At 40.1% G+C, this 12,699-nt stretch overlaps 2 protein-coding genes across 2 annotated transcripts; one reads left to right on the top strand and one right to left on the bottom strand.

Moving 5' to 3' along the window:
• Positions 1–80: 80 nt before the first annotated feature.
• Positions 81–9,061, bottom strand: actl6a (actin-like 6A). The gene is made up of 14 exons (XM_046392837.1): positions 8,893–9,061; positions 7,670–7,746; positions 6,616–6,790; positions 4,738–4,838; positions 4,309–4,406; positions 4,028–4,122; positions 3,459–3,565; positions 2,708–2,797; positions 2,561–2,622; positions 2,098–2,212; positions 1,862–1,942; positions 1,654–1,749; positions 1,344–1,430; positions 81–908 (listed from the first exon to the last, which is right to left on the bottom strand). Exons 1-14 carry the CDS (start codon positions 8,915–8,917, stop codon positions 828–830), a joined length of 1,290 nt encoding a protein of 429 aa, XP_046248793.1. The 5' UTR covers positions 8,918–9,061; the 3' UTR covers positions 81–827.
• aldh7a1 (aldehyde dehydrogenase 7 family, member A1) lies at positions 9,043–12,607 on the top strand. Its single transcript, XM_046392836.1, has 2 exons — positions 9,043–9,179; positions 10,577–12,607. Exon 2 carries the CDS (start codon positions 10,582–10,584, stop codon positions 12,208–12,210), a length of 1,629 nt encoding a protein of 542 aa, XP_046248792.1. The 5' UTR covers positions 9,043–9,179; positions 10,577–10,581; the 3' UTR covers positions 12,211–12,607.
• The last annotated feature ends 92 nt before the right edge of the window (positions 12,608–12,699 follow it).

Genomic DNA, 12,699 nt, shown 5'->3' with positions numbered 1-12,699 from the left:
GTTTTCCTCATGTTTTACAAGGACATAAGATGAAGTTTTTGACATTGTGTGACTGGAATCACAAACATTTAAAGAAATCATTTAACAAAAAAGGGCTTTATTTTTAAAAGACTGCATATAGCCAATTACAAGCAAAGTGAAAATTAAATACAGGTTAATTTGAGCGGACACTCACACCGATGAGCATAGGCAACCACTGACTGGCCTATGAGTTTACTTACTACACAGAAGAGAGAAAGGCTTATAGACAAAAGACATTCACCTCAAATTGTTCAGGTTCCAAATACACATAACCCATATTTGACCTTTTCAGTATTCTACAGAAACCTTGCAGAAAAAACTGGTTTTTACATTGTGTTTTTCCCCAAGTCTGATCACAAACTTTAGGACCAACATGCTGATATTTAATTGCCTTGAGACAATGCCAGACTCTGTCCAAAGTGGGAGAAAAGGCATGGACAACAGGAAGCAAGCTCACGCTTTTGTCAATCCCAGAAAAACTTTTTTTTTTTTTTTAAAGATGTAGGTTTTCAACTAAACGCCAACAATCCTAACGATAAGGCAGCAGACTGATGGTTATGATATACAAGAAAATTAAACCTCATTTCATCATGATGCGGTTTCCTTTGTAGATGTTTGTGTGATTTTCACTAAAAAAAAATCATAGACAGGTGGCACATGGACAAACTAATTTTTTAAAACAAATCATACAAAAGAGCAATCATCTGTAAGTGTTCCTGAGTCCAGGGTCAGAGGTGAACGACTCGTGATGTTGAGCTTCTGTCTGTGACAGTGACAAGGAGGGTAGCGGTGGCTGGGTGTTGAAATCAAGGGCACTTCCTGTCCACACACTGCTTTCCACCCTCTTCGTACTCCTGTTTGGAGATCCACATCTGCTGGAAGGTTCCCTGGCAGACAGAGAAAACATTCTTGGTTTGAATACATCAGGAAACAAATTGCTTTGGAATAAATAAGACATAGATATACAACGTCAGACAGCTGTCATCAAAATGGATGTGTACATGAAAACAGTCAACCTGCACGTATCGTAAGTTTCAATATTTTATCCTGACTGAAAACACAAATACATTTATGTAATATATCACAGAGGTAAAATACAAAATATCCCTTTAAATCTTCGGGAATCACTGCCATAGTGCTACTGTGCAGATCCCTCATTATGAAAAATATCAGCGATGAATAACAAGATGATCCAGCTCTGCTTGTTGCTTTAAATCCCATCATTGTGTGAGACATAGTTTCCTGTCAGAAAGTTTTTTGGTTTTTTTTAAGGTTTTAAAATATATTCCAAGGGCACAATTTTTGCTGCTGTGTGTTCTTACAAGTGAAGCCAGGATGGAGCCTCCTATCCAGGCACTGAACCGACGCTCTACGGTCGTGTTGTTGGCTATCAGCTTCAGCCTCATGCTCTGCAAATCGGGAACAAACATCAAAGTCAGGCAACAGATCAACGTTCACTAGTGTCAGAAGACAACACCATGTAAGAAATTAATAATTTTGTGAGCAATGCCTTTCTAAGATGATAACAGCAAGCAAGCAGCACTATATTCTGAATTTGCAGCCTGTTGTCAGCTAAAGCCTAATATAGTAATGCCAACCAGAACAGGTGAAGATGTAGTGGGATTAACTCACTGGAGGGGTTTTCTGGGAGAGTTCTCTGTTCAGTCGGTCTGTGAAGCCCTGAATGAGTGTGTTTCCTCCAGTCACCACCACACTGCCATACAGACCCTGAAACACAAGCAACGCTGAAGATTTAGGGGCAATTTGAACTCAACGGTCTCAAAGAATAGGCAAGATTTTTTAACCGCCAAAAAAACTGAAACAATTAATAGATAATCACCGGCCGGATGTCGATGTCACACATTCCCACGCTAGTTGTCACCACATGGCCAACTCCCAACATGGTGTTTCCAGACAGGCCCTGAAGTAACCAGAACAAAAAAATATTCATTTATGTCAGTATTCAGCCATGGAGTATGTTTAGCAATCTTTGCTGCCCAGTTACCCAGTTAAACTAATGGTCCATTAGAGTGCACCCCCCACACCCCACACACACACACACACACACACACACACCTTGGCATTCGAGGGGTCAAACAGCCCCTCTGGGATCTTCAGCCTCTCGGCCCCAAAGTCACAGTTGTAGCCGTTGGGCAGCTCATAGTGTACAGTGGGCATCTGCGCAGCAACCCTGATGAAAGACAAGGAGGCTATCGGTTAGTTTATTTTGTGATGAAACTGACATTTTAACCTTTCAGATGATGCATACTTTTAGCATTTAAACCTCCACGGAAGAAGAGCGTTAAAGTAAAGGATCATGTACATCAAGTTGTACCACACACGCTTACGTTTATGTGCACACCAAACTGTAAGTTTTTTTTGCATAAACTGAAATCCATGTGGAAGGAAATGTTTGTTGTAGGAACCCACGACTCAAATAACTGCAGGTTTCAATACTACACACCATACTGCTGTAATCCCAGACATACAGAAGTTGAATTCAGACAGATTCACATTAAATTGCAAATAATGCTCTTACTGTTCATCATATGGCGAGTCTGACACCTGCAGCACAGATGCCTGGAAGTCCTGGATCACACACTGGAGACAGAAAAGAAAAGCTGGAACACATGCAACAAAAAGATCATGCATAACAACTAAATCAAAGCAAGAGTTTCCTGCTTACATTACACATGTAGTTGTGCCATGAGCGAGTCACTTGAGGTAGTTTCTCCTTTTTCTTCCAGCTGGCTGGAGATCCCTCCCGCACAGCATCCTGTAACGACAAACACTGTGGTTCACATTTTCTGCTGTGAAGGAATACGACAGTTAAGACCAATACAGTCCGTGTAGGTACATAATGTAAATAAAACACTCCAGGGTACACACACTGAAGAGTAAAGTTAAACCCCCAGGTCAGCTGTACTCCAGGCTACAGGCTGATTCTTTATGATCGGTCAGTCCTGACTGTTTCACATGCACGTAAACGCATGAGTCAGTAAGCTAACATTCTGAGCAACCGGTTTTAAAAATGGCTAATAGCTGAATTGGTTATAACAGTGATAACATAACAGGGAAAAAAATGTCTACAGTATGAATGTTTTTAGCGTAACATTCAAAACACACCTTGAGTTAAAAACCGCATTAGCACATACATGTTCATCCAAGAGTATTTTAAGACATCATCGTCACCTGTCCTGCATGACGGGTGACAGGTATCTTTGTCCACATACTGTTTAATAGCATGAAAAAGCTGACTTGAATTCCACATGCATGTGCCATAAATAAAATATGAAGAAACTCATTCAGATTGTAGGTTTCACGCTCTAGTCAGATGTGCCAAATACAAGATACTCGAATATTGAAAATATACAATTTCACCTGTGAAACACCAAAAGGAAATTCTTTAACATGAGGTTTCCACACAAAGCTCTTACCTTTGATGCAATCATGTAAGGGGGGATTATTTCACAATTTAATTCTTGAAAAAGCTCCCTACACTGCATGCTCATGAAGTCTCCAGCCAGGGGTGATTTGACAATGCCTGTCAGAGAGAATATATAACAAATGTCTTGAAGGAGCGCAGTAGATTTGGACCATGTTTACATGAAAGTATACAAACTCCCTCAACTTGATAAATCACTATGACCACAAAGTGCCCTTACTGACCCCTAATTCCTCAAATTAGCAATTTGCTGACTCACTCACCTGCAGAAAGTACTATATTAGTGTTCTACAACATGATTTTGTCTGATCCTGAAAAGCAATTTAAATCAGGTACTTTTTAAACATACAGTGTAGTACAGCTGTCTTGATTGCCAAAGCTGAAGTGCACTCGCCAACCAGCAGATGGCACCGTAAACAGCAGAGGACAGGAGGATTTTGGATAATAAATTTACACGAATCTCCTCAGGTGATGAATCCCCTCCCTGGTTTATATGTAGACCAAGTAAACTCTGCAGGTAGATTGTCAGCTTATGATGAATGATTTATGGCAATTGGTCACCTTGCTGCAGGACGTAGCCATCATGCACTGGAATCGCTGTGGTGTGTGTGGCTCCACTGTCCAGAACCAAGCCTGTAGACCTCCCATTTGCAAAGCTTAGATACTCAGAGTAAAGGAAATGTAATATAATTCAACATATAACAGATACAATATCAGATCAACGGACTTGACTGAAGAGAAATGATACTCTAAGACCATTATCAAACAGTAAAGGGGCAATTAAATGACCCCTTCGGCTCTGTCCCACCCTTTTCTGCATGAAGCGACGTAATAAAGGATACGCAGAAAGCACGGCAGATTTGCAGAGAAAGAAGGCAGGAATGTTGTAATGTTCAAACATCAGCTCTGTTAGTTTCTCTCGTTTCGCTCGTGTGTTCCACTGCCAAAACAAAACAGAAAATAGGCCCTTTAAATCAGATTACTGTCAGCGCAACACAAACTATGAAGTTTCTCAGTGAGGACCAGCAGAGGAAACAATCTTTACTACAAATCCTCACTTCACAATACCTTAAACAAACAGTATCTCCAAAGGTTACCTGCTACTATGAGTAATTAGCAAGTTATTATTTTAAGTGAGAACAAGATCTGAAAATACAAACTTATAGAGAACTCAAATCTTATAGCATTTCAAATTATATATGAATGTCATTTGGCCTTAGTACAATCACAGTACCCTGTGTTTTTCAGACTCAAAACAAATGCTAACTCACCGATGCCTCTGACATGAGCACTGGGTGCAGGCTGGGTTCAGACTTGAAGTGCATCTTGTAGGTGTGATCCAAAATGGCCTGGAAACTGTCCCAATCCTCAACTGTAAACAGAGCAGAAGAGCAATCAGGGGCAGGGCTTGTTAAATGTCAAACCACAGTCAAATTACTGCTGATTAACAATATTTGGCTATTACAAATATGAGAATAAAGGACAAGATCAACTATTTGTGCTTAACATTAGATGGCCAAAGATGTTCAAGCTGCTCATGTAGTTTTCAGAAATAGTGTGTACTTATAGGTGTTTTTAAAATGGAAAAAATGTTGATTTTTATCACAGAGAACAATCCAAATGCATAGCAGCTATATTCTCAAGGTATGTCTTTATTCTCCACAGGCCTACAAAAAAAAAAAAGAAAAAAATGTGCATCTTTCATCATCACCATTGCTGGGTCAGATGGAGGAGAAAATAGAGCGATGATGAGCTTTTTTAGATAATAATTTGAGCACTAGGCACCAATGTTCCAGGTCAGCCCTCTGAGGGAGCCTGTGGTCCCATGGTGCTGTTCTGCTGCAATTAAGATTGGTGTCACACTCGTCTCTAAATAGCCTCACAGCCAAACTCCAATGGACCAGATTCTGACAAGAATCATCAGCTAGGTCAGTTCACCGGAGCGCTTCTTTCATATCCGTCATCACTGATTTTACCGAGGCGACGGAAACCAAACACACCTACAAAATGTAGCGGCTTTAGCCGAGAATTCAGACTTGGCAATAAATCCTTTGGACAAAGTGATGCAATTACCTGACTGGTCAATAGTCAGGAATCAATTGACAATAATTTCTTTGAAGCATTTAAGACAAAGGTCAACATTCACTGGTTCCAGCTTCACCAATGAGGATTTTAATATCACTGTAAAATTTAAATTATTTGGATTTAAATTATTTGAAAATAGTAATGAGCATTTTCACAATTTTCTTTGACATTTTAGGCTAAACAAATAATTTATTACTAAAAAAAAAAAGAATAAAATAAAAATATAAAAAATAGCCTATCAATCAATAGTTGTTGTTCTGTTTTGGATAATAGTTGTCAATTTAAGAAACAATATAGTTTTAGTTAAATAATGTTGAATAAATGTGAGGAAAAACCACACAAAATTTACAGGAAACAGAGCAATAAAAAAAATTGGGAAATCTGAGGGCAAAACTGAGCTTCAGACCAAAACAGGGGAAAGACAATGACTTATTTCTAGTTCAGCACCAAGAACAGCTGTGGACACGCGACACACATCAGTTCGAATGTTCAACAGATCCACGATTTAGGCACAAACCAATCATAAGAGGAAAATATGATCAGTGTCAGCCAGACATGGCGGTAAGCCAAGGACGGAAAGGGGTTTGCCTTCCATCAGAAGGACACTAGACATTCTTCAAATAATCTCATTAATATTCAGGATGAACAGCAGTTATCTGTATGTCAGTAAGGGCTGTGAGAAGTTCATCTACAAATTAGGGTGTCAGACCAAACCAGTCTAATTATGGACATGGATCAAGCAGACAGGATGATAAATATTCACTGATGAGTCTACGTCACAGACCATGACAAAAAGAAAGTGGAGTGGTCTCACACACCATGCTCTCTCTCTCTCTCCTCTCTCTCTCACACACACACAATGCATGTTCAAACAGGCTGGAAATTGCATCATTTCTCTGAAGATTTTTAAAACAACCCGGTCGATCAATTACATTTGGATTACAAACTGTATTGTGCCTGTATGTGATATTAATGTCCTCTCATCCTCAAAGAAATAAAACAAAATGTTCTTTGGATTTTAATACATGAAGAAGTAAAGGAAAAAAAAATCGGTTGCCACTTACTCATGCCATTCTTGAGTGGGGACATGACCTCCATGTTCTCTCTGGGTACCCTCAGTTGGTTGGTATCAATATAGTAGGTAGTGCCACTCTGCTTGCTCTTGTCACCGTCTGTCTCCATAGGCGTACTGCCATCCTCTCGGTCAAGGGTCACACCGATCACCGTGGGGAAGTCCGCCTGATCCAACAAAATAGGTCAAAACATTAAAACATTCTCGCACACTACTTGAAAAATATCAATCAAAAGAACAAATGAGAAGATCAACCCCATCCTAACACTGAATTTAAAAAAAAATCCCATTTTTGTGAAACTGTGAAGGTGAAGCAATGCTCTGTTGACTTCTAAAGACAAAGATTAGAACTATTTTGAAATGCTCAAAAGTACCTGATTTCATTTTGACTTGATTGTACTGACTCATTCATTACCTCAACAATGTTTGTACATTGAAACTCAAAGCCAGAAGGACTTGAGTTATCCAATAGGCTTCTTTCACATCAGTGAATTGTCATAGCAGGAAAAGAACAGATGGTACTAATAACATCAACAATAACTGTTCTATTCAAGTGTTCCAGTGTCACAGTTACATCATGACAATGAGCCAGCATGCACAGCACCTCGACCTGAAACAGATACAGCTAAATGATTGTGCATGATGTATACGGACAACATCTTATTTTTGAAAACAAACAGGAAAGTAGAAGTATGGGAGGTTGTGTGGCAAGATTTACCAAAAAATATTTTTACTACAGATGACCAGAATTCTTTAACATTTGCATGAGGCCATGATTACATAGATCAATGAGAGTACAGAAAATCAGTGTCCATCTCTGACACTTCTCTTATTGAACTCATATTTACACAATAAAGAACTCCAACTAAAGCACAAATACATCAAAACCAAGCAAGCACTCCAGAATGATCTGAACTCAATTTATGCTTTCTGTCTCCAGGGCGACGGCCCTCATTTCCTGATACTGACGTACCCCCAGAGGGAAGATGAAGATGACAGAAGAAGAAAAGACACATAGTTAATCAGGTCATGAGTGATCCACTTACCTTGGGGCAGTCTTCTCCTGCATAGCCAGCTCTTACAGAGTATGAGCCAATGTCAAACACCAAAGCTCCCACCTCATCTGCAGAAATGAGATGACTTCAAATTTGATTTAAATTCAAAATGTAAGAGTAATTTTAAAAAGATGATTAAGCTAGGGATGCAATGCCATCACACATTTTTAGTCATATTTGCACTCAATGTACTTGCTTGTACTCCATGTATTTGCACTCATCTGCTTTCTTTGGTAGTAACTGATCTCAGTGCTTTATCAATTAAGACTTCTTAAAATAAAAAAGCTTAATAGTAACTTGTAGTGCTAAATTAATTTGTGAAAGCAGACACAAATGAAAAAAACAAAGTTAATCAATTATGACTTTAATTATACATTTATAAAGTACAAAATTCCAACATACTGCTCAAGATTGGAGTGGATGCCAAACTACTTATTTATTTATAAAAACTCCTCTGCTGATACTTTAAATTGATATGTCCATTGTACAATATCCATTTGAAAATAAAAAGTTGAGAACAAGGCATGTAGTGTAAAGGTGCAAAGATGCTACACAGGTTGTTGTACAGCATTTGTGGTGTTTCAGTGACATCAACTGTGTTATAACGTTATGATATTGTAATAAAGGTCACTTATGGCTTGCACAAGGATCCCGTTGCTAAATTTAACTGACACAAATATTATCGTAAATGTCAATTGCCAGGAGGAAGTTATCCAGATCTAATTAATAAAGCAGTTATCTCAATTGTGAAAACCATTTACAGTTTTTCTTAGCTGTGGGAATATCAACAGAGTAAAAAAATAGCAGGTTATGTTTAATATAATGTTCTCTATTTTCGCTAAATCACGTAAGAAAACTATACTTAAGGTTAAAGTTACACAAACATAACGGGATGTGTTCATGAGTTCGGCAAACCCCCCTTTCATTCATTTCCTTGCTAGCTAGCTAGGCAGTGCCGGGGTTGGTTTACATGGTCGTTACATTAGCAAACTGCGCGTAGGCAACTGCACGACGCATTTAATATGATACCAAGCGGATGGATTATTAAATTCATGACGACTGATAATGCTAGGAAAAATACAACTTTAATTTTTATGGAGACGTTAGAGGTTAGCACAGCTAGCACAGGCAGCTAACTGCAAAGCTGGCTAAAGCTACAGAACGGGACAACGTGGATAAGTTTTGCATTATTTGAATCATAAGATCTCACTCACCGCCTCCATACACTCCGCCACTCATCGTCTAAATAATCTCAACACCAACTTTCTTGATATAAGTTACTATTGCAGAATCACAACCGCTAAACGGTTAATCACAACAAAGGAATTTCGTTAGCATGGATCAATCTAACAAAGCAGGCGCCACACTGCGCAGAGCCAACTGTCCAATCAGAACGTAGCACTGCATTAGTACTTCCGTTTTCAGCTGTGACGGAAACATAAGCAACTGCAAGTACTTCCATGCTCTGGAGTGGACGTGGCCCTACGAACTTGATATCGACGTGAGTGAAAAATTGATTGCAAGTAACAGAAATGTACTTTTACTCATTAAAAGCTGACGCACTGCGAGTGTAAGTGCAGGCTTTATAACAGCACGGTAATGTTAACAAGTGCAAACTATTGGACCTTGAGTCACGGTCGTTTAGACTCAGCAAACTCGGCGACCATGTCATGTCATGCTGCAGAAGTGGCAGCACCGACTTTATGACATGCAGAATTTGGGATTTGAAAATGCAAACGTAATTATTTATGGCTTTACTTTCAGCGTTATATTATAGCGTTAATTGTCTAATTTCTTCAAGAAAATCGTGATTAAGTTCTAGTTTCGTCAGCCTCGTGGTTTTGCAAAGGTGGATTAATGGCGCAAGCGCATAGAGTGGATCTGTTTGACTAACTGCAGGTTTAGTTTAGGTATGATAAGGTATATGGTTGCCCAATCCATAAAATATTTTGAATGAAACACCCACAAATGCCATTAGGTATAATGAGCAGTGGTTATCTAATTGTAACTAAGTACATTTATTTGAGAACTGTACTTAAGTACAAATTCGAGGTACTTGTACTTTACTTGAGTGTTTTCATTTTATACATCTTTACACTATTACTCCAAACATAATTAATTTTTTATCCACAACATTTGCATTGTATTGTTACTTTCACTCAAGTAGATAATTAGTGTACTTCTTCCACCACTGCAAACCATTGTTTAACTTGTGGCTTCTGCTCTATTGACTTTATGCTTCTGTCACAATTGGTTTATTGAATTTCTTAAAAACAGGAAAAGCCCAGTGAGACATCTTCAAATTACTTGTTTTATGCTAACACACACCCAAAGCAATTCAGCTTCATATCATAGAGGAGGAAGAAAACCCTCACTCGTCAGGAGATAGAACCAGATAATTTGGCCATTTTTGCTTATTAAGATAATAAACAGTTAATAGACTGTCAAAATTAATCGTTCTTACAAAATATTTACTTCAGGCATTCATAGAGACAAAGTTGGAACAAAAAGCTCCTATTTTTATACCAGCATTCTCTGGTCAACAGCTGTTGACTGTCACATTGCCTGTAGCACATGTTCACTGTATGCTGCATTGTAACGCAACTCGACTGACGCAGCTTTTTCAAGTTATTTATTGATCTTGAAATTCAGAGTTCATTTTTGACCTTTGAAACAGCAGAACAAGACCTTATAGTTTGGAGAATCAGTTAAACTGCTGAGGAAAATTAAACATTGTCTGGTTCAAATGTGAGGATTTTTATTTTGTTGATTTTAAACTATTGTAAACCAAATATCTTTGAACTGTAGATTCAAGAGAAAACATTTGAAGACAGTTATTTAATGTTCTTCCAAAATTTTTAACTTGTGAAATTAATTTTTAACTTGGTTTGCTTCCAGCACTCATGCAGCGCTGCCTTACTCTGACCCTTGCCCAGCACAGCAGGCTCCTATTGAGAAATAATTTAGGATCTGTCCGCTGCCAGCAGTCAGCAGCCATGTCAGGTCTTCTCATCAACCAGGCCAAATACTCCTGGCTGAAAGAGCTGGGTCTGTCTGAAGACAACCCTGGTGTTTACAATGGGAGCTGGGGAGGCAGCGGAGAGGTCATCACATCATACTGTCCTGCCAATAATGAGCCGATTGCCAGAGTAACTCAGGCAACTTTGGCGGAGTATGAAGAAACTGTACAGAAGACAAGGGAGGCTTGGAAGATGTGGGCAGATGTTCCAGCTCCCAAAAGAGGGGAGATTGTGAGGCAGATTGGAGATGCACTTAGAAAGAAGATTAAAGACCTTGGGAGCCTGGTGTCTCTGGAAATGGGAAAGATCTATGTTGAAGGAGTGGGAGAGGTTCAAGAATACATTGATGTCTGTGATTATGCCGTTGGTCTGTCTAGAATGATTGGTGGTCCTGTCCTGCCATCAGAAAGACCAGGCCACGCCCTGATTGAACAGTGGAATCCAGTTGGTCTTGTTGGTATCATCACTGCCTTTAACTTCCCCGTGGCTGTTTACGGCTGGAATAATGCCATCGCTCTAACCTGTGGCAATGTCTGCCTGTGGAAAGGAGCTCCAACCACACCTCTCACAAGTGTTGCAGTTACCAAGATTGTGGCTGAGGTGCTAGAGCAGAACAACCTGCCTGGCGCCATCTGCTCCATGACCTGTGGAGGCGCTGATATCGGCACAGCCATGGCGAAGGATGAGCGTGTGGATCTGCTGTCGTTCACAGGCAGCACCCACGTCGGGAAGATGGTGGCCATGATGGTGCAGGAAAGGTTTGGCCGTAAGCTGCTGGAGCTTGGTGGAAACAATGCCATCATCGTGTTTGAGGATGCTGACCTGAATCTTGTGGTACCCTCTGCTGTCTTTGCATCTGTGGGAACTGCTGGCCAGCGCTGCACCACGACCAGGAGGCTGATGCTGCATGAGAGTGTCCACGACGCAGTGGTCGAGAGGATTGCCAAGGCCTACAAACAAGTCCGCATCGGAGACCCCTGGGATCCCAACACCCTGTATGGGCCTCTGCACACCAAACAAGCTGTGGAGCAGTATCTGGCAGCTATTGAGCAGGCCAAGCAGCAGGGTGGCACTCTTGTCTGTGGGGGCAAGGTAATGGACCGCCCTGGAAATTACGTGGAGCCTACCATCATCACAGGGCTGGCTCACGACGCTCCCATTGTCCAGACCGAAACCTTTGTCCCCATATTGTACGTCCTCAAGTTCAAGACAGAAGAGGAGGCGTTTGCCTGGAACAACGAGGTCAAACAGGGCCTGTCCAGCAGCATCTTTACCAAAGATATGGGCCGGGTTTTCCGCTGGCTGGGGCCTAAAGGATCAGATTGCGGCATTGTGAACGTCAACATTCCTACAAGCGGAGCTGAGATCGGAGGAGCCTTTGGTGGAGAGAAACACACAGGAGGCGGAAGAGAGTCAGGCAGTGACTCGTGGAAGCAGTACATGAGGCGTTCAACCTGCACAATAAACTACAGCAAGGATCTTCCTCTGGCCCAGGGAATCAAGTTTGAGTGAAGCCTTCAAGTGGTTTGTTGTTCAAAGCATTTGATGAAGCAGAAAGGACAACACTAAATGGTTTAGAGGCAGAGTGTTGTTGTCTCACAAATTTTAGACATGTGTCATTGCATTTTTACAAACAGTTCAGTTTGAATTCTAGCAAAAAAAAAGAAATAAATTTTGGTTTGGTTTAATTTTTCCTGTATCATATCTACATACTTCTGGTTATTGCTTTAGTTGTTATTCTTGGTTTTGAAATAACTCTTTGAAATTAGTTTGTGAAAGGTCAAATACTGTTTCTTCAAATGGCTGGTTTGCACTTTTCAAGCACTTAAGAAAGTGAGTTTGAGCGCTGAATAACTGTACCAGATACTTTGTACTTTATAAAAAAATAAACCTTACATTTATTGTGAAAGAAAAACTTGAGTGGACGTTATTACCGTGTAGATCAAATCATTGCAGTGCAAAAAGAATTTCAAACAGACACTCTTAAGATGTCATCAAGTT

Source organism: Scatophagus argus, chromosome 6 (assembly GCF_020382885.2).
Source record: "Scatophagus argus isolate fScaArg1 chromosome 6, fScaArg1.pri, whole genome shotgun sequence".
Classification (NCBI taxonomy): domain Eukaryota; kingdom Metazoa; phylum Chordata; class Actinopteri; family Scatophagidae; genus Scatophagus; species Scatophagus argus.
The sequence above is the reverse complement of the archived record's forward strand: the minus strand, read 5'-3'. Positions and strand labels throughout refer to the sequence as shown.

Coding starts and splice junctions, on each gene's coding strand:
- aldh7a1 (XM_046392836.1), top strand. CDS start 10,582: ATGCAGCGCTGCCTTACTCTGACCCTTGCCCAGCACAGCAGGCTCCTA.
- actl6a (XM_046392837.1), bottom strand. CDS start 8,917: ATGAGTGGCGGAGTGTATGGAGGCG. Junction 6,791..7,669: donor CAGGAGAAGACTGCCCCAAG/GTAAGTGGATCA, acceptor TTGTTGGATCAG/GCGGACTTCCCCACGGTGAT. Junction 4,123..4,308: donor AAATCTGCCGTGCTTTCTGC/GTATCCTTTATT, acceptor TGAGTATCTAAG/CTTTGCAAATGGGAGGTCTA.